General features: G+C 49.6%; 1 protein-coding gene across 1 annotated transcript in view; it reads left to right on the top strand.

Moving 5' to 3' along the window:
• Nucleotides 1-3,762: 3,762 nt before the first annotated feature.
• Tmem132c (transmembrane protein 132C) overlaps nt 3,763-21,777 on the top strand; it is a 183,073-nt gene continuing 165,058 nt past the window's right edge. Inside the window, exons 1-2 of the mRNA XM_046445861.2 lie at nt 3,763-3,808; nt 7,337-8,222. Of these exons, the coding sequence (XP_046301817.2) occupies nt 3,763-3,808; nt 7,337-8,222 (932 nt within the window). The remainder of the gene's footprint in view (nt 3,809-7,336; nt 8,223-21,777) is intronic.

The following is a 21,777-nucleotide window of genomic DNA, read 5'->3' as shown; positions in this document are numbered from 1 at the left end:
TTGCCCCCTTCCCTTCCCTTCCACTGCCCAGGCACTGCCCAGCCTTCCACCCCAGCCCAGAGAGGACGGCGTCTGAGGAACCCACCTGTCTGCTTGCAGGAGAGCCTCGTGGTGGAGGCAGTGTGGCTCGCTGGCTCACAGGGCATTTCCCACAAGCTGCTCCTCAGTGCTGAGTGGCACTGCCATCTCCCGTGTCCAGTATCTCAGAATCTCAAAAACTCAATTTCCGCAGTGGCTTGGCAGTGGAGTTCTCGGATGAACAGCCGATGGGGACACAGCATCCCTGACGGTGACAGCAAGTGCAGATGAAGGACCTGGATAAGCAAGAAGGCAGACAGGGAGGGACCCTGCTGTCTGCTCGGAGGCCAGATGGGGAGGCGTGGCTGTCAGCCACCCCCAGCACTAGGCCTCAGCCTCTGGAAGCCAGCTCTGGGCTTAACCAGGGGCAAATCAGACCCATAAAACCACTCAGCTGTCCTGTCTTTTGGGGGGATGTTGGTGGAGCAGATAAACTGGTGCAGAGGAAGGATTCTGGACTCAGCCTCATGGCAGCTGCGGGGCGGTTTCCTTGCAGCTGGGACAGGAGGCTTCAGGAGAACCCAGCCCAGGGCTGGCCATCACCTAGAGTGCTCCCTTGGTCTGCTGGGCCTGTGCTTCCCGTCACCAGGATATGTGGGGGTGGCACCCAGGAGGTACTAATGGGGCTGTGCACACCCCGGGGCTGGGGGAGCCGCTCACATGAACTTGTGTTTGCTGGTTTCCAGACGTGATTTGAAATCACTCTCACCACTGAGAAGCGATCCCCTTCCTGATTCTGTCTGAATCATTCTATGAAGAGAAGGTGCCACTTGATCTTCCCACCTGACACTGAATAAGCTTCCCATTTAACAAGCCAAGGTCAGATGAGAGGGCCTGACCTCTCGGCAGGCAGCAAACTGGAGCTTGTGACCTTGTGTTTGTATTTTAAGCACGCTCGTATCTTTTTTAATTTGAAGAGCTTATTTTTTCATGGACATTAATGCATTACTAACTTTAATTCTAATCAATAAAGTTGTTGATTATTAGTAAGGTTCTTGGCTAATTAACAGTGCCTAAAAGTCTGCCTGAAGTCATGAAGGGGAGGGGCCATCCCAAGCTTGGAACGCCACCTCAGGTGGAGCCGTGTGCACAAGGCTGTCCCAGGTGGCCAGGGCAGGCGCTTGCTTAGTGAAGTGTGCGTGGAGATCAGCAGCCCCCCGGATGGGCACCTCTGGTGCCTACCTTCACGGGTGAACAGAAGAGTCTTCCTATCTGCTGCAGGCGTGTTAGTTGAGCTTGGCTTACTTCTGGGATAGGCTGAAAGGCCAGGGGGACCCTAGTGAAGACCAGCTTTCCTCCGAATGTCTGCGGCCCTGACACTGAATGTCTGCAGGGACTTGCCACCCCTGCAGAGGGTGCCGGGACAGCAACTCCAGTCCTTGGAGTGGGTGAGGGAGGTCCTGCCTGCAGATCTGTGGCCGGGACTGCTTTGCCTCACACCCGTGCCCTCTTCCTTGCTTAAATCTGCACCGCTGGCCTAACACCACACCTCAAGCATCCTGTGGGACACTACTGTGCACACAGTAGGCCAGGCAGGAGGGGACTGTGATGAATAAAAGCATCCCCCTGCCTGCGTGGGACTGCCAGTCCACTGGGGGAGAGGGCTGCTAACCCCACACCCAGGAACAAACGTAAAGACGACTCAGTGGGAGAGAAGACGGAGAGAAGCCGGGTGGGGGCCGGGCCACCAGGGACCAAGAGGGATGCTGCACTGGTGTGGAGCTCGGGACCGCCACCAAGAAGAGCCTAGGGGAGCTAGAAACCAAATGCACAGCAGGGCAGAAAGGGCAGCCCTGGCCGGCCCTGAGGTGGGAGGACTCGAGATAGGTGGAACCTCTCTGGTAGGAAGTGGCCCTGGTGGTACCTCCCTCGCAGGACTTCGAAGAGCTGCCTGGAATTCTGGGCTCACTATCTTCAATTCCAAGGCATTTAAAAATCACATCCCCAACACGGTCTACTCTTTAAAAAAATACTTCTTTAGTTGTAGATGGACAATACCTTTATTTCATTTATTTATTTTGATGTGGTGCTGAGGGTCGAACCCAGGGCCTCACATGGGCTAGGCAAGAGCTCCGCCACTGAGCCCCAGCCCAGCCCAAGGTCTACTCTTGATGGTCAGGGGTTGCTTCTTGATAAATACCCAAAGAGCTGGAGGCTGAGATCAAGTGGCAGGTCTCCTAGAACCAGGGATCCTGTTCTGGGCAGGACTGGGCTGGGCTGGTCCAGGCTCCCTCTCTCCTCTGGGGCTGGCTGTGGGCTGCCTGGTGCGGAAAGGCCCACTCTCCTCGGGACACCTCAGGATGCTAGGATGGCTGCTCTCCTCTGATGACCTCTCAGCCCCACAGGACTGCCTGGCCTGGTTCCTTTTGGGGATTTCATGAATCTCCAGAAGGTAGGGAATGGAAGTATCCCACCTCTCCCTTGCTTGACATCTGGAGACCTAGGCTCAGTGCTGGAACATCCGCCATATTCTGTTGGCCAAAGAAATTCCAGAGGTGGAACAATAGGCCTCACCTCTTGAAGGTCACACACAGTGTAGACACAGGAAGAGACAGGGCCATTTTGTAACTGAGCTGCCACCGCTGCTACTACGGCCCTCTGTACCCAGATCTGTCCACCTACATGTCTGTCCTTCTATGGAAATGAGTTTACAGAAACTGAGAACTTGGCCAGGACCCCACGGCAGGGGAGTAGATCAAGCCTGGATCTGACTGTGGCCGAGACCCCACTCCTTCCCTGACCACATCTGGGCTCAGGTAAATCTCATGGCCCAGGAGAATTCAGAACTAGATTCAGTGGAAAGATAGAAGCTGTATGCTTTCTGTTCCACCCCAAGGGGAAAAAATGGACTCTTCAAATAATGGATGAAGCCCACAAGAGGAGGCAGACACTCCAGTCTGCAGAGACTAAACAGCATCTGCTCAAGAACAGAAGGTTCACCGTTTAGAATTTGTTTTTAGTTAAAAGGGGGGAAAAAGTAGAGGAAAGTCCCCGTCCGGCTCTTAGGTGCAGGGAGAGTGAGGTAGGGGAGCTTGCTGACAAGTGCTCCTGAGGACGGCCCCCGACACCAGGTGCCTTCCATCCTGCATTCTGCAGCTTTGGGAGTCCTTGGCCCACTCCCCTCCCCAGAAAATGAGCCTCCAAATCTCTGCACTTCAAGTTTTAAGAGCTTTTTTGGACAGAGATGAATACTTCAAAATAAAAGCATTAGATATGGCAATTAGCCTGCTGGATGTTACAAAATTCCCCGAGTTGCTTCGATCGTCATGGATTCTCAGAGATAGATCCTGAGCTCTTTCTGGAACGCCGTACCTTGGCAGGGGCTTTTGAGTGTGTTCCAAGCTGGTGCTGAAATGAGTGTGGAGGTGGAAGGGCTGGGCCATCTGAAGGACAGAGATGGGGGTTAAGGTGCCCTTGCTGTGGGCCACCTCAGAACAGGGCCTCCTGGCAGAGAACCAGAAGAGCAGTGTGGCTTTGAAGAGCCACCTCGACAACCCAAGTTCATTTGGCTGCAACACCAAAGCCAGCTTTGATGTACCACCAGTGTCCCTGCAGGAAAGGATTAGGGACACATTCAGAGGACAGTGAGCAAGACGGTCCCAGATGCTGGGGACATGTGCTGGCATGAGCTGGAGGAGGGACAGGAGGGTCAGTTGGAAAGAGTGCCTTGCTTCTCTGTCAGTCATGTACCAAGCCTATCTTGAGTTTCCTGGGGCTTTGGAAGACCAGGGTAAGGAGGTGGGCTTGCAGAGCTTAGAGTGCTGTGAATTCTTGGGTCCTGGGTACAGGGAGTCCCTAGTAGTCCCCTAACAATGTAATGCTCCACAGGGAGTTTAGCTGGCTTATTGCTGTTGGTAGCTGGGATGAATGCAGACACAACAGGTGGGAGAGGTGACAGGTGACATTAAGGGTGGCTCTTGCTCTTCCCTGCCTCAGTGAGGGAACCTCCCAGCCCCCAGTAGATTTTGATTTAACCTGCAGATGACATTTTATTTATTTATTTATTTATTGCTTACATATTATTTATTCCACTGAGCATTTTTTTTATGTTGTCAGTCTGAGACTTAAGGAAAAGTTGCAAGAATAGTAAAAAGAATTCCATATATCTTTTTCCCAGATTCCTTAAATAAGAAAATTTTTATCACATTAGCTTTCACATGAGTTGCTTCCTCTACCTCCCAAGTTATTTGACAATGCATTGTTGACACATCACTTTATTACTAAATATTTCTGAATGTATTTCTGAAAAATAAAGATAGCCTTAGCCAGGGGTGGTGGCATACACTTGTGATAGTAGAGATTCAGGAGGTTGAGGCAGGAGGACTGAAGTTTAAGGCCAGCCTGGGCAACTTAGCAAGACCCTGTCAAAAATACAATAAAAAGGTCTGGGGAAGTCGCTCAGTGATAAAGCACCCCTGGGTTCAATCCCGAGTACCATTAAAAAAATTTTAATGATGTTTTTAATAATAATTTTTAATAATATTTTTAAATAATAAATTTAAAAATACAGATAGCCTTTTATACAACTTTTGCAGTTATCAAAATGAGGAAAGTGACTTTGATCCAATTTTACTAAATATTTTGGAGACAACAAATTTTGCCGCTTGTTCTAAAAATTCTCTTGATGGGAAAAGAAAATTGCTCCATGTTCCCTTGGGTTCCACGTCTCTGAGACATTTGCCCACTCACTCCTTGTTGCTCTTGGCCTGGACATTTTGATGAGAGGCCCGTTATTTCAAATCATGTCCCTCAGAACTTTTCTCATCATTAGATGTAAATTACGCGACTTTTAGTGTGAATATTTGCAGGAACACAGGGGAATTGATTCTGCCTTCTCCTGGGTGCATGCAAGGGGAGCAAGATGTCTATTTCTTCCATGACTGCTGGTGTGAAATCTGGTCCCTTGGTTCAAGTGCTTCCTGCCCTGTTTCTCCTGAAACCTGTGATTATTCCTTAGTGACCCACTTGGGGCTCTCCTGCTGGAAGGAACGGAATATCCCTTTGCTCATGAAACTCTCACCGAGTTTTAGTATCCATTTACGATTCTTGCCTCAGTCTGTCAGTGCTGTGAATGCTGTCACCAGTTTGGATCAGGACACAAGGGAAAATGTTCCCTCCCGCCTAACTTTATTTCATCAATAACAAATCAGGGGTTCTTACTTCATTGAGTGGTTAATAATCCTGTACCATCATCATTTATCTGGATGCTCAAATCACCAAGAGCCTGCTCTGCCCTCAGCCTCCTTCTAACATACTGCAGGCACCCTCCCGGGCCCCGTCTTCCTATTTTTTGTTACCTCTTCCCTGACAGTTGAGACCGACTCCTATATTCTCTACATATTTCTCATTCACTCAATCCTACACTGCACAGAAAGCAGCTTCAGAATTGCTAATCCATTCTTCTGCCCAAAACAATTTTCTAACTATACTGTAAAACGGTTCTTCTTTGTCTTTAGCCTTGGGATACAGAGCAAAAAATGTGTGTCCAGCTTGCTTGGGTTTGATCTTCCCCACCCTTCTTCAGTCTGGTTTCTGGATTCCTTTGAGACAGAATTAAGTTTATCTGTTCTTGGCCGCAGTTAATTTGGGGCTTTTGTTCATCCTTGTTGTGATTATTAATATCATATGCAAAATGTTAACATGACTCGAGCGTCAGAACCACACTAGGGACTATGCTCACTAGTCCTGCCCCTTTACCTGTCCTTGGCCCCCTTTCTTTCAGCCCTGTTCCCATCCTGCCCCTCTTGACAACCAATCCCATGGGGGCTGAGTTTTCCCTTCTTTCTATGTGGTTTCACACAAATAAGCAGACATGTTTGTGTTTTATCACCTCCCTCTTTCTGATACACAAAAGGCAAAACGTCTCTTGCACTTGGTTTTTTCACTGTGTGTGATGTTCTAGAATTTTCTCCACAGTGGTCCACACAGACCTTGCTCCTCTTTTTGCAGCTGAAGTGCTGCGATGCGTGGATGTACCCAAGTTTATTCTGCCATTTTCCTACATGGGAATGTGTCTACGGAAAATGTAACATAGTTATGTACCCAAGTTTATTCTGCCATTTTCCTACATGGGAATGTGTCTACAGAAAATGTAACATAGTTGCAAAACCTGTCTCATTTGGAAACAAGGTTGCATTGAAGGACCCTGTGTGCACCTTGTGTATGCCCTCCTTGTGTCTTCAGGGTGGATTTTGAGGAGTCAGGGTCACTGAGTCAAAGGAAAATGTGTATGTCATGACACTGCCAATTGCCTTCCGAAAGAGTTGACTCCCTTTTCTTGGCCAGAAGCAAGCCACTTGAGTCTCTGCTGCCTCCCGGTGCCCTTATCTGCCAATCTGATAGGGGGAATGGTCTTGGTTTGTAGTTTTAATTAGTATTTGCTGATTAAGTTAGGATAGGTAATTTTCATATATGTAAGGGAAATTTTAGTATATTTTTTGGTGAATTGTCTATTTGCCGTTTCTCAGGTTTTTTTTTTTTCAATTAGGGATATTAGCCCTTTATCTGTAATATATACACTGAAAATAATTTTCTCCCTATTTATCAGCTTTCTTTTGCCTTTGTCTATGGTATTTAAATGCAAATATTTTAAATCATATAGGCAAATTCGTAATTTACTAAAAGCATGTGGATTTTGAGTTATAATTAGAAAACCGTTCCTACACTTAGATTATTGAGGAGATCATTCACGTTTTATTTAACACTTAAAATACTTCATTTGCTTTCATTCAAATCACTAGTACATTTGAAGCTTATTCCTATGTGTGCTAAGAGGTATAGATCTACCTTTATTTTTTCCCAGATGGCTACCCAGTGGTCCCATGTACTTGTATTCATATTTGAGTTGACGTCCTTATCACACACAAAGCTTCAGATGTTCTTGGACTTATTTATGAACCTCATTCTATTCCATCGGGCTGTTTTCCTATGCATGTCCCAGTGCCCTTAAATACAACTTAATCTCATGTATAGTAGATCTCACGGGTGGTTTGCAGCTTTCCGCTGGGCTGAACCATGGGAGATGACCACCAATCATTGACCATCATTGCCCAAGACTCTGCATTTTACATCCAATAGGAATGCATAATTTGTGGGCCCTCTAGAGTCATTTACTGGCTATTTCTAGAAAGAATATAAACACTCTGGCCAAGTGGACTTCTGAATTCCAGCCTTCATTTCTGAGTTGCTCACAGACCTGGGAACCTCACAGCAGCCTGTTAATCTTTTCTTTTTCTTTCCTTTCTTTTCCCTCTTTTAGTGATAGAGGGTCGCGGGATCACAGACAGCATTCAGAGATTCTCCTCGCTGCCTCCCTACCTGCCAGTGAGCTACCACATCCTCAGAGCGGAGAGCTCCTTCTTCCTGAAGGAGGCCAGCCAGGACCCACTGGGCAATGCCAGCCTGCAGTCCCGGGTGGAGTCCTTCTTCGTGTACAGAGCCAGGCAGCCCCCAGTGCTGAATGCCAGCTATGGGCCTTATTCTGCAGAGAAGGTTGTGCCTCTGGACTTCATGTCGACCTCAAATTTTTTAGGCCCAACCAACAAGTTTACTTTCAACTGGAAACTGAAGGCCTACATCCTGCGGGACAAGATCTACCTGAGCCGGCCCAAGGTGCAGATCCTCTTCTACATTGTGGGCAGAGATTGGGACGACCATCGGGCAACGGAGAGGCTGCCCTGCCTGCGGGTCTTCGCCTTCCGGGAATCCAGGGAAGTGAGGGGCAGCTGCCGGCTGGGCGGGGACCTGGGGCTGTGTGTGTCCCAGCTAGAGCTCCCGGCCAGCTGGTTCAGCCCCCTGATGGTGGTGGGGAGGCGGAAGCCGGTGGAGCAGCCCGAGGGGAGTCCCGTGGAGCTCTACTACACCGTGCATCCAGGGAGCGAGCGAGGGGACTGCACCGGGGATGATGTCAGGAAGGGCAATGCCATTCGCCCAGGGAAGGGGGATCTGCAGGAAGCAACCTCGCACCTGCAGAAGATTGGCACCGTGGGCCTGTACCGCACCCAGGACAGTGCCCAGCTCCGCGAGCTGCGCCTGGACTCCAACGTGGTCATCTGGCTGCCCTCCCGACCTGTGAAGCAGGGAGACGTGGTCACTGCCTACGTCACCATCTCCAGCAACTCTACCGTGGATTTCTTCATCCTGAGGTAGGTGCCACACTGGCCCCTGGCCATCCTTGGTATGTCTAGGGTGGGGTCCCACTCCATGCCTGGGCACAGATGGTCAGGAAGAGTGCTTTTTGCTTCCTATCAGAACCCTTTCACCCAGCAGTGGAAGCTGAGTCCTACATCTGCCCATGGGGTCACTCAACAGCTCCTCCTGCGCCGTGTGTCCTGCGGGACCCAACCGAGGGGAGAGGGCAGAAACGTAGCCTGCGGAAGCAGGGTGGAAGCAACCAGCCTCTGTGGGCCTTGGGTTTACATCGGAGTTGGGCAGGGGGATTCAAGTGTTTCTGTGGCTTTGGCTTTACTTTTAAGTGTGCTGATCTGCAGTTTGGGTTGCATATCAGAGCAGGAACTGGGGGCTGTCATGTCTGGCTTGCGTGTGCAGGAGAAGAGCTGGGGGTGATGCTCACAGTCTTGAATATGGTGGGCTCACGTGTTACTGGCTAGGGGCTGGGAAAGCCTCAGTTCCCAGGGTCAGCTTGGCGCCACTTCAGGAGCACATCCAACAGAAAACTAGGCAGCCAGGTGCTCTACACACAGACAGGCCAAGGAATTCCTAAATTAAAAAGAACCCAGGACACCTGGCAGGCCATCCCCTTGGCTGGCTCAATCTACCAATCCAAGCTGTGCTAGCTGCTGTCACTCTGGAAAGTCTCAAAGTGTTGATTCGAGCGCACTTGCTTCCTGGGGTAACAACACTGAGGAAAAGCTGCCCAGCAGATCCTCAAGGGGAATTCACGATCAGGAAAAATATGTTCCTTTGAGACTCGTTTTAAAAACGAAAATTAACAGGTTTTTCTTCTTCTCTGATATTTAAGAAAGACTTGGGTTACATTGCAGCTGTGCTTTGGTTCTTTTTAGAATAAAATAATCACATGTCAAGTGAGTTGTTTGGGAAAAGATTTGTGAAACAGAGTGATAGCAAGTGATGGGCACTTCCAGTTCCTTTTCCTTTGGTAATGTGGCCACAAAGATGGTTAGTGTCAGTTTCGCTTTTTTATAAGAAATGTTCAGATTTCTGTAAGTCTCATAAGGTATTTAGTAGTCTTTCAGATTCAAATAGTTTTTTCCAGAAGTTTCTTCTTTGTCAACACCCTTGTGACTTTTCTTTCATTTTTTCTACTTGTTTTAACCAACTATCTATCCATTCATTTTTCTATCCATCCATCCATTTATCCATCTATCCATCCATCCATCCATCCATCCATCTATCCATCCATCCATCCATCTATCTATCCATCTATCCATCCATTTATTTATCCGTCCATCCATCCACCTATGGTGCGAGGAAGGGAACCCAGGCCTGTGCTGCTGGCTGTTTCTTCCTGTGTTGAGTTCTGTGGATCCTCACTTGCCGGTGTTTCTGGATGTGATTGAGGGACTCTTGCAACATCTTCTCAGAGGCATTATGAAATCAAATGCTTTTTCTGGGATTTAAGGTCTCACCACCGGATTCTTGTCATTTGCATGTAATCCTCCCGTGTTCAGCAAGGGGCGTGCCACAGTGTGGAAGGGACCTGACCTCGATGCACTGGAGACTTCCTGAAGATGTCATGACCTTGTGACTGTGGCCAGGATGCTCAGCATGGGGTTTGGCTCCTCTGGCCTTGGGTAGGGAGAAATGCCCGCCTGGGAGCCTGAGGTTAGTCCTCAGTAAGTCCTTCACCCTGCTGACTTCAGATGGCACCCAGCCCTGGCTCTTGAACTTGGAGACAGGGAGATGGGGACCGAAGGCACCGCTAAGGAGAGGTAATAACTCAGGGTCATTTGTGTCCCCACACGTCTGTCTTGGGGAAGTGCAGGCTGTCATCCCCCAGGGTGACTGTGAGTGGGGCCACCTGCATCTTTGGGTCTGTGGTCCAGGGCCTTCGGCTGCCCTCAGAAGGGAGGAGCTGTGGCAGTACTGTCCATCACAAAGCCAGATGTGGTGGAGGAGAACGTCAGTCCTGCAGCCAGCGTCCTCTGTCCCATCCTGTCTCTCCCACTGACAACTGTGTGACTTGGCAAGTTACCAACCCCCTCGTGCCTCTGTTTCTTTATCTTAAAAACAGATTGAGCTCAAGGGCCTCCTTGCATAGCATTGGGACAATTTGATGGGCTAATATTTGCTTGTAAGGTACTTATAACAGTGTCTGGCACATAAAAATGTTGGCTGTGATGATCTGTTGAAGATTGGGTGAGCATTGAATTCTATTTTAGCTACAAAGGACATGCACTCTGCACAAAACCACCACCAGTCACCCTCAAAGCCATGTTGACTCCCATCGCACCAGGCCTGTCCTTAATGATGGGAGCTTTCAGAGCACAGAGGGTAGCAGAGGGTGTGGGACTCCGGACTTGGTCACACTGTGGGTGTTGCTCCCCTGGATCTTTCTATCCACAGACCAGGGTCCTTGGGAGAGGAGGTCAGCCTGACCTCCTGTCCAAGGTGCAGCACCTCAACTGGAAGCAGAGTTCTTAAATGCTCCAGAGCAATTCACTCATTAGAAACTCCAAACACAAAAGGGCCCCAGACACGTGTGCAGATGAAAGGATTTGAGTCTCAGGCAGGTGGGGAGTCAGTGGAGGTGGAATTGTTGGAAGACGTGTCTCAATCTGTTCTCCTTCCGAAGATGTGATAGCACTACTTAAAAAAAAAAAAAAAACAGAAGTTATGGACAGTAAAGACATTGTAGGGCCTGGCTTAATTTAACTGCACTAATGGTCCATTGGGGGTTTGTGAAATGGAATCTCTCTCTGTGTGGAATCCCGTCATTATCTCCTTCCCTTCATCTATCCCCCGTCCCTCTTCTTCTCTCCAACAAGCTTCCTCGCTCCTCTAACATGTGAGAAGGTTCTTTTATATTTAATCTTTTTCATTTTAAGAAATTAGAGACTTATAAGAAATTGCAAAAAATGATACAGTGCTTTCCCATATACCTTCTCCTGTTTCCTCTCAGAAGCAAACCACAGAACCATTAGCTTGGCCAAGCCTAGAAAATTGGCACTGACAGAACATTATTAGCCAACCCTCAAGTGGCACTTGTGTCAGAGTTTGGGTGTTTATTGTTCGTTTCGTGTTTGTTTTTAGTCCCGGGTTCCTTTCCAGTGAGCTTCATCCCCGGCTCTTTTAATCTTTCATTTTGAGACAGAGCCTTGCTAAGTTGCCCAGGCTGGCCTAGAACTTGCCATCCTCCTGCCTGAGCCTCCAGAGTCACTGGGATTATGGGAGAATCTAGGTGCATTATCCCTTTCTGGGAAAGGGATTGTTTTCAAAGGGGAGGATGTTCGATTGGGAAAGACGGTCCCTAGGAAAAACTGCCCAGTTTGAGCAAGTGCCCGGCCATGTAAGCCTAAGGACAGAGAAGTCACCACACCAGATCATCATCACCACCACCTGGAAGGCTGCCCTCCTTCCCAGTCTCACATGTATCCAGATATCAACAGGTATTCAGGGACACTAGCTTCTGTAGCCACACGGTGTCTCAGAAGCCCTCCAAGAGCTTAGCATCTGGTCAGGGTGAAAGAACCCAGGCCTCAATGAAGCTGGCCTTGTGAATGGCAGACCCTCAGCTGGAAAGGCTCCCAACCTCTGCGTGCCGACAGCTGCGTGCACTCCAGGAGTGCACCATGCAGGATGCCAGTCACCATGATGCAGATCAGTGTCCCCACAGTCTGAGTGTAGCTCTCATTCAGCTGATTCTACAGGGAGCAGCCTTGGTCCTCACACCCTAAACACTTGGAGAACAGCTACCCACACCTTGCTTTTATGGTAGAAGAAGCAAACCAGAAGAAAGACAGGTCCATCTCCCAGCCCTCGCCTTGTCTGTTGGAGTTTTTAAATGTGGCTCATTTCCTTCCGCTGTTTGTGTTCAAAGTCGCTTTCTTTTGATGAAGAGGTTTCCGTCTTCACTGTGGATATCATGTGTCTCTCCCGTGGATGAATCTGTATTCAGTGAATGTTTACTGCTCCCATCTGCCAGGCATGCGTGTGCGCCAGCAAAGGAAATAGCACAGCTCTCTCCCCATGCGGGGCTTGTGCTCTTGGGGAGGAAGATGAACATAATCAAAATAAGGAAGTAATGCCGCATACAGTAATAAGTGGTGAGAAGTATGAGCCAAGAGAGAAGAATAGAGCCTGCTGAGCCTGTGACTTAGAGAAGGCTGCAGCCAGGGCAGGCCTTGCTATAAAGGTGGCATGGGGGTCAAGCATGTTCTTGGGAGCAACAGGTGCAAAGGTCCGGAGGCAGCTTGCTTTCTGGTTGCAGGAATGTAAGGGACCATTGTGGGTGAAATAGAATGGAAGGAGGTGCAAGTAAGTTCAGGGAAGAGCTGGGATCCAGGTCACTCAGAGCCTCACAGATCCTTGCAAGGACTTGCCTTGTTCTGAGATGTGGGCAATTGGAAGGTTTTGTTAGTCACAATCTAACTTTATTTATTTATTTTTTTGAGGCAGGGTCTTGCTGTCTTGCCCAGGCTAGCCCAGCTCACCATCCTCCAGATTCACCCACCCCCCAGCAGCTGGGAATGCAGGCCTTCACCCCCACATTCAGCTCTAACATGGGTGCAGGAGACACTGGGGTCAGACGTTAGGGTGAAGGATGAGTGGCTGCCCCTGTACTGGGAGGTCTGAGGGAGCAACTCTACCCTTTCTGGAGAACATACTTAATCTTAATTAAAATGTGTTTTATGCTTAAAATCATTGTTTTAGGGGGAAATATCCAGCAAGCAAATAATCTAAGGGGATTTCCACAATACGGTCTCACAGTAAAGTTGGTAGTACGAGGCCCTGGGCTCTGGGAAACACTGTGGCTCCTCTCAGCTAGCACAGAGGTGGCTGAAACCTGTGTATCCACCTACGGCCACTGGGGACATGGAGGGATCCACTCAGGCTCAGAATGCTGAGAGCCACAGCCAGTGGAAATGACGCATGGCATTTGTGCCAGAAGGGAGTGGTTGAGAGGTGACGCCAGCGAGCCATTGAGATGATGATGGTTATGTTAAGCTGTGTATTCATTTGTATATTAGATCCCTGCCTTGGCGGCTACTTTGCAGTTCTCCTGCTACTTTGGAGTTCTCCTGGGGATTCCTGGAGAGTTCCCATTGGTTGGGGAAGTGCCGGAGGAGGGATTTCCGGTGTGTGGTGTTCCTGGAAGGGCCGCGTGGGTGGCATTGGCGGAAAAGCGCCCCTCCAACCCTGCCCCTCTTGTGACAATCAGAATGTCTGTAGACTTTGCAGATGTTCTCTGGAGGACAAGATCCCATGTCCGCAGCCTTGGTGTGCTTAGACCTGTGGCTGGTCTGTGGGATGCAGGTGGAAGATGGGATGAGGTGGCTCAGGGCTGGTGGCTCATGCCTCCGCGGTTCTTTGAGTAACAGCTGTTGAGAAAGTTTCTTGCTTCCTCCTCTAAGCAACAACCATCTGGGCTCCTCGTTATGTTCTGAAGCCCAGCTTCAGATCTGGGCACAAAGGAAATCCCTCCTCATAAGCCCAAATTCAAGGCAAACCACGCTTGTTCTTACCTACCTCACCAGCACCTGGGCAGCGCTGGGTTTGTAATAGATGCACAAACATTTTTAAGGGACTAGGCCTGACTCTAAGTCTGGAAGAGCACTCCCCCCACCAGGGCTTTGCCTGAAGCATCTCCTGCCAGGTGCTTCCTTCGCACCTGCTTCCAGGTGACCTATTCAGGGTGGTTCTCCCTGCCCCCTTCCCAGCCTCTCCACAGCTCCCTTCCCCTTAGGTTCTGTTTTCATGGTCTCCCACCCTCGCCATCCACTTGGGTTGTCTCCCTCCCCCTTGTAGAGGCTCCAAGGTTGTGGTCCACAGGACCATGCCACATCCCAGCACTTGGGGCATGCTAGGGACACGGTGGCACCCAGCAGTGATGCTCTGGTGAATAAGTGGTTTGCATGTTCCCACCCTGACCCCGTCCATGTCTAAGAGGCAAAGGAGATACACAACCTCCAATCTTGGAGCCCCCTAGTTTCTGGATTCCTCTGGACCTCAGCTCCTTTCTCCAGTCATGTGACCCTGAGGTCGGTGCCAGTGCGGCACAGTGGACGCTCCAGCAGAGGAAAGGCACAGTCTCTCCTTCCATCTGCTCATGTTTCTGGCTTTGAAAGAACAGCAGAACAGAACGGCAATGTGCCCAGCTTCCCAGTGCCCCGCTGGGTAGACCTCATGCACCAGGACTGGTAATGGCACCTTCAGGCCATTAGTCCTAAGATCTGAGTTTTAGAAACACAGTGAAGGGAGGAGGAATCTTCCCTGAAGATTGGAGGGGCAGAGGCTGTGCCAGGAAGAGCACCCCATCCTTGGCAGCCCTGCCCACTGAGGCAGGACCCCGAGAGTAGAGAGAAGCAGGCAGCCCTTGGGGTGCGCAGGTCATGCACCCGTCTTTCCCAATTCCTGGAAGAAGGACCTCCCCATCCTTCAGTTCCATCCTGGCCAGCTGGTGGGTGAAGCAGTGGCCAGTGTGATTACCATCTAAGGTCCCCACCATGTCACCATGTGTGCTTAGCAGACGAGATCTGCTCCTAGTGTGTTCCAATCAATCAATAGAGAGACTGGGCAGGGAAGAAAGCTTTCAGAGATGTGTCCTAGTGTGGGGAGGGCTTGTCAGACTTTTCATATGGGAACACTGGGATGAGCATGATGTTTCCCAGCCAGATGAGGTTTATAGGTGTATTTGTTCGTAAAACCTAACTGTGTGACCAGGGAATCCAGCTGGGGTTCACAGGGTACCTTCCACCTCCTCCCAAAGGACTTCGTAAGGTTGACCCATTGCAGACACTCTGCGTTCCCAGCTAGCCCAGGGCAAGGGCTTGTGGGAGGGGGCGTCTGCACAACCACACCACACACACAAGGTGCATTGCAGCATTGAGCCTTAGAGCCACCAGGACCACCACCCCAGGGCCATGATCCACGAGCCAGCAACTAAAGAGGCTGCTTCCATCAAGCAGAAGGTGATTCAGGTTTAAGAGGAATGAAACCCACTACAGCATGCAGGACCTGGGAGAGGTGACACGGGGTGACAGAAGCCAGTCCAAGAAGCCCACACGTAGCACGATCTTACTCGTAAGGTACCTAGAATGGGCAGATCCATGGACACTGGAGGTAGACCATTGCCAGAACAGGGGTCGGGGGAGTGGGGAGTGACTGCTGATGGCCTTGGAGGTTCTTTCTGAGGTGCTGAGCATGTCCTGAATCAGATGGTGGTGACAGTGGCACTGATTCTCCAGTACGCTACACAGCTCTAAGCCCAATGCCCCGCCTTCTCCTGGTGGCCAGGCTTTAGTGCACGTGGCACCATGGACACTAGGAGCTGAAATGGCCAGGGGCCATAGCAAGCAGGAGTTCGCATGCCATTTCTGGAGAGGCAAATACTCACCTACTCCCAGCGACTGTTGGTGTGGGGGCTGGTAAGACCACAGCAACCAGATTCCGTAAGTTTTGAAGAGAAGCAGGAAGTGTGGGCTTGTAACTGGAGTCTTTTCACTTGTATGTGTGAACATCAGAATCATATTTCAGCTGCCCAGGCAGACCCGCCTTCTCTGTAGGCTGCCAGACGTCTCCTGCACCAGTCATGTCTGAGAGCAGAAGTATGTATCAGTTCCCTGCTGCTGCTGTAACAAATAACTCCAAACTTGGTGGCTTGAAGCTACAGAACTTCCTTTCCTCGAAGTTCTGGAGGTCAGAAGTTGAAAATCAAGGTGCTGGCCAGGCCACACTCCCTCCAAGGATAAGAGTCCTTCTTTCTGCTTCTAGTTTCTGAGCCACTGGTGAGCCTCCATGTCTCTTGGCTTGTGGCTACACCTTCAGTATCCACCTCTGTGTTCATACATGTCTGTGCCCCAGACCCCCCATCTTTTCTCATGTAAGGACAGCCATCACTGGATTTAGGGCTCACTCTAATCCAGAAGGATGCCGTTTTGAGATCCTTAACTAATTATAAAGATCCTGTTTACAAATAGGTCACATTCTTAGGCCCCACCTGGGTGAGAGGCAGGAGGAGTGCTCAGCACCTCTGGAGGAGATGCGTCCCCTCAGGTGCAGCCTCGCCTAGCTCTTCTGAAAGCTGCATGCCCTTGGCAGGACTGCAGCAGGGCCCAGCTACAAAGGGGAGGTCGAGCCTTTGCCTCCAGCCTGAGTCTAGACAGGTGCTCTCAGGACTGCTGCTGTCCTTACTAAGCAGGGCCTGTGTCCACGCTGTTATAATTTAGCTTCAGCAAGTCAGTTTTTCTCTGGCTGCTTTAGTGTCTGAGGATGTGAAAACCCCAGCAAAGGCGTTTTCTGGATACCTGGATCGCCCCAGGTAATTGCTGGCCCTTCATTTCCACTGAACATCAGTCTGCGGGATCAAGGACGGTCTGGCCTCTTCCCAGACTCATCGTCAGGAGGAGGAGACCCTAAAACACAGTCAAGTTCGCATTGACTACAAATTTGAAGCAAACTCAGAAAATTCTAGAAACTCGTTTTCCCACACTCAGTCTCAAAGTCTTGCCCCAGCGGCAGGCCACTTAAGGAAGCCCTCACGTCCATCTCCCATGGCTTGTCATTGTAAATGTGTTCTGGAAAAGAGGAAAGGAATAATTTTCTTCTGCTTGGGAAGAAGTAGAGAAATAGCGTTTCCTGCCACGGCCACGGCCCCTCCCCAGCTCCCCACAGCACATCTGGGTTGCCAGGCAGCGGCACCAGAGAGCGGCTCCACTGTTGTGGGAAACATCAGAACGTGAAATCAGCTCCAGCTCTGTGAAAGGAGAGGGGAACCAGAGCCCCCGCCCCCGGCCCTTTGTTCCACATCCCTTAACCCACTTAAAAGTTGTTTCATGCTTGAGTTCCCCAAACCACAGGCTCCTCCAGGGCACAGAGTTTAACGCTTGTGTAAGTGGACCTGTGACCCAGTCTCTCCACTGGGAGGTTTTTGGAGAGGGGAGCAGTCTCAGGAAAGTAAAGACTGCGGAAAGAGCATGCCATGTGCAAGTATCCTGGTGTAGCTCAGCATTGAGGACACGTCCTGTATGTGACATGGTATTACCGCTCAGGGGTTCCTGGACATGGGACATCTGAATTCTCAATGTCTTGGAACCTCCTTATTAGCTTAAATGGGCTCTTGGCTAAAGATGAGAAGCACTCCTGGTTCGAGAGCCATCAGATTGCACCCCCTTTGTTGAAGATCGGCCCTTATAGACCCTTGCTGGTCCAACTTGTTCCCTGGCTCTTGGTGACGTGGACCATGTTGCTTCTATATATTAGTTCTTAGTTTTCCCCAGGACCCACCGGCTCCAGTCTACTCTAGAGGCACCATGAACTTGTTTTGGAAAGGCCTGGATGTGGAGACCTCATGGGGCAGGAGGAGGATGTGGTGTCAGGGAGGATGGGGACAGCTGTGGATCTCAGCCACATGGGCTGTTCCCTGTCTGGCCGCCTCGCTGCCCCCAGGGCTGGGTTCCTTTTGCCAGTCCCTTTGTGCTCCAGGCAGTCCCAGGATGGAGCCCCTGTTCTCCAGCCTGGCTCTGCCCTCTTAGCACCCCTAGCCAGGACCTTCCTCCTTTGCCATCTCACCTGGAGAACCCCGGCTAGAAAGGCCCAGGGTTCTGGCACCTGAAGCAGCTGCCACTCCATGGGCAATGCCCCCGAGGACAGTGTGCAGGGAGATGGGGACCGTGTCTCACCTTTCTCTGTGACACCCTCCCCTGGTACCGCGAGTCACCATGCACTTGCTTTTCTGAGGTGATTTACAGAGAGACCTTTAAAAATAGAACTCACTCCAGGCTAAAGCAGCATGTGGGCCTCCCCTCTGCTCCAGCCCATGACAGCCAGGATGGAATCTGTGGGTCCTGAGAGGCACAGTCGGCTCCTTTGGAGACTGGGGCTGGACAAGTCTTCTGAGCTCCCAGGCAATGTTAGTGCGATGCGGCCAGGTCGTCCTCTCATGAGAAGCCGGCGACCCTCCCGGCAGCTGCTCTACAGATGCACAGACAGCCTCTGAGCATTGAGGAATGTGCCAGTTGCAACTTAAGCTAACCTAAAACAGAAAAGTGGGGCTGGGAGGTCAAGCCCTCGCCTAGCACACATGAGGCCCGGGGTTCCATCCCCAGCACCGCTAAAAAAAACACACACAAACAGAGTCTGCTTGAACTAAAATGGACATTTCCCCCAAGACTGAAAGGCCAGGGGATTCAGGCATCAGTGTCCCTGGGCTGGACTGACACCCCTGGGCTATGAGGTCTCCATCCTTCACCTCCCTCTTGTACATATTTCACCAGCTCTGCATGATGACTCTGGTGGTGGCTGTGTTGAGATTACTAAGTAGACCTTCTCTTCTATAATAAGTCCAGTAAATGTCCTGTAATTGAGTTTCCTTGGCCTGGTTGGGGCCACACCCCCACATCTCATCCATTTACCCATTTACTGTGACTGGCTGATGTAAGCTTGCTAATTCACCAGGCTACTCTTGGAGCAGGAAGTGGTGAATTGATCTCACCAAAACATGTTGACCACAAGTGTATATGGGGTCATTGGGAAAGAGAAAACTGAAGTACAGCTGCTAGCAGGAGGAGGATTTGTGCACCAGGCAGCAAATAGAAGTGACATCCATCCACCCAGCTGCAGCACAGCACATGCAGATGGCCAGGTTCAAAGCCAGCACCACAGGTTCCCAGCTGTGCAACCTGACTGGTTCCTGAGCCCCTCTCTGTGCTCACTTTCTGTATGCAGAGAATAGCCCCTATGGACAGGGATACTGTGAGATTTAACTGAAATAGAATTTTAACTTATGCTTGGCACACATTAAACATGAATAAATATTAACTTTTTTATTCCCACATTTTATTAACATGCATATTTTTTCTCAAAGTCACAGAGGCTGCACTGTACTTGCTCCTGACTGAGAGCTGTGAGAGGGACTGGGAGTCTGCTAGCTGATGACCTCTAGTCGGTATAGCAGCCTCAACAGTTTCTGGGAGGAGGGAAGCCATTGTGTTTGTTGAGGTCAACTGAGGTTCTCAACCAGGGAGCAGTTTTACCTGCACTTGGGCAGAGATCTGTGACAATGTCTGGAATGATTTTGGTTGTATAAATTGGGAGGAAGTTGCTACCAGTTTCCAGCGGGTGGAGACCATGTGTGGGAGGAGATGCCCTACAATCCACAAGACAGCCTCTTTGCCTCCCCCAACAAAGAGTATCCCAGCCCTAAATGACAATTAACAGTTCCGACATGGAAAAACTCTGAGGGGAACAAATGGCTGCTCACCAGGTAGGTTCCTACAACTGGGGGTCATGACCAATTTCTTTTCAGTCTCACCATGAGAGTCTCAGTGAGTCACAGATGTACCCTGTGCGTGTGATAAGAGCCGTCGGGGATGTGCAAGACAGCTCTGCTCAGCAGTGCAAGGGGCTCTGTTTCTTTGAAATGCTCTTTCCCAGATGTTGGCTGCAGATAATGGCCATGCGTCATGGAAATCAAGGCCAATTTCATGTTTACCAAAGAACAAGGACCACATCTGGTTCATCTAAACTTTATAAGAAGCGTGTCTTAATGTCCCTACTTTAAAGAGAAAAGAACAATAAGAAAAAGGCTGTGATAAATCAGAGAGGACTGTGCAAAGATGGAACCCATCCTTGACAAGGCTTTGGCAGAAAAGGGAGCCACACATCAGTTGACTTCATTTCCTTAGCTGTTAATGAATCTTTCCTGGACCAGGTGTTCGGCCAAATGCCTGGCTCTCACAATTGATGGACCAGTGTAGGTGTTTCTGAGACGGAAGAGCTCAAGACTGAATCCAGTCAACATAACCCATTAGGCCATGAATTGCAAAGTGGGTGGGAGAATCCAACATGGCAGCTGCCTTCAGACAGACAGTGGCCAACAGAGATATGAAAAGATGTCCAGCATCTCTAGCAATCAGGGCAAGGCCAATCAAAGCAATGCTAAGATTTCATCTGCTCAGTCAGAATGGCAATTATCAAGAACACAAATAACAACAAATGGTGAGGATATGGGGGGAAAGGGTACACTCATCCATTGTTGGGACTGCAAATTAGCACAACAACTCTGTAAAGTAGTTTGGAGATTCCTCAAAAAACTAGGGATGCAATCACCATATGACCCAGCTATCCAACTCTTTGGTATTTTCCCAAAAGAATTAAAATCAATGTACTATAATGATATAGCCACATCAATGTTTATAGCCCCACAATTCACAAGAGCCAAGTTATGGAACCAGTCTAGGGGTGCATCAGCAGATAAATAAATAAGGACAATGTGGCATACACACATGATGGAGCTTCACTCGGCCATAAAGAAGAATGGAATTATGGAATTTGCCCGCAAATGGATGAAACTGTGGAACATCCTGTTGAGTGAAGTAAGCCAGACTCAGAGAGCCAAGGGCCGAATGTTTTCTCTCCTTTGTGGAAGCTGGGGAGAAAGAAGGTGGAAGTGGAAAGGGGATCAGATATCAGGAAATTCTAGGGAAGATGGGAGGGAAAGGGGGATGGGAAAAGGGAGGAAATATGGAATGAATTTAACAAAATCACATTTTGTGCACATATAAACATACCAAGGGGAATCGCACCTTTATGTGTATGTAGAAACTACCCTTCAAGAAATGAGTAGAGGAGCCAAAGGGAGATGAGTAGGGGAAGGAGAATAGAGGGAGGGAAGAGAGGAGGAAAGGGAGGGGAGAGAATAGGGAGGAAATCAGACCCCATGCATGTGTGACTTTGTCGAATGAGCCTGACTACTATGCATAGCTGTAATGCTCTTAATTAACAACCACAACATAAAAGGGTGACAGGGGAAGGTCCCATTCATACTCAGCTGGGCTGCGGGGTGCAGAGACAGCCAGGTCTTTCCTCAGCAGACACGTGGGCTGCCGATCTCCAAAGAGTTCAAAAGACCGTTTCTTCCCCTGCACCCCCATTCCCACTAAGCCTACTATGGACGTGTAGCTGTAGCTGTCCATCAGCCCACCTTACACGGGGGTGTTTCAATAGGATAAATGATATCTCACCTCACTGTGATTCTTAGTACACCGTCGTTTCCCCCAGTATTCAAGCCATACAGCCAGCGTGTTATACTGATGTGGGTACAGGCACAAATGGTGAAGAAGAGCCTGAAACCCTTCTTAAGGTCAATTACAATGGAGACTGTCCTGAAGGGCCCGTGGGCAGTGGAGCCAGTGAGATCTCATGAGGAACCTTAATCTTTCTTGATTTGCAATCACAAGCAAAACTTTCCTGGAGCCACTTTTTGTAAAAGCTTATATTAAATCAGAATAAATAAGCCCAACCAGTCCAAAAGTAACCAACAAACCTATGATTCTGTAACTGGGGACTTTCCAATGGAACAGACCAAATCAGGCAGCAGAGTATTTTCTGGAAGTCCACAGAGTATTTTTTTTGTTTTATTTCCCTGTCTGCCCTAAGAAAGCCCCTCCCTGGTGTCTCCTGGTGTCCCTTGGGCCGTACTCCCCAGCGATTTCTGGTTTGGGGTACGCTGTTCGTGGTTCATAGTTTGCTCAAATATACTTCTTAAAATTTTATCTCTGC

This window comes from Marmota monax, unplaced genomic scaffold, assembly GCF_021218885.2.
Source record: "Marmota monax isolate L192 unplaced genomic scaffold, Marmota_monax_Labrador192_F-V1.1 WCK01_AAM20220418_F8-fsc00200, whole genome shotgun sequence".
In the NCBI taxonomy this organism is placed as follows: Eukaryota; Metazoa; Chordata; class Mammalia; order Rodentia; family Sciuridae; genus Marmota; species Marmota monax.
This window is presented reverse-complemented; position numbering and strand designations above follow the sequence as displayed.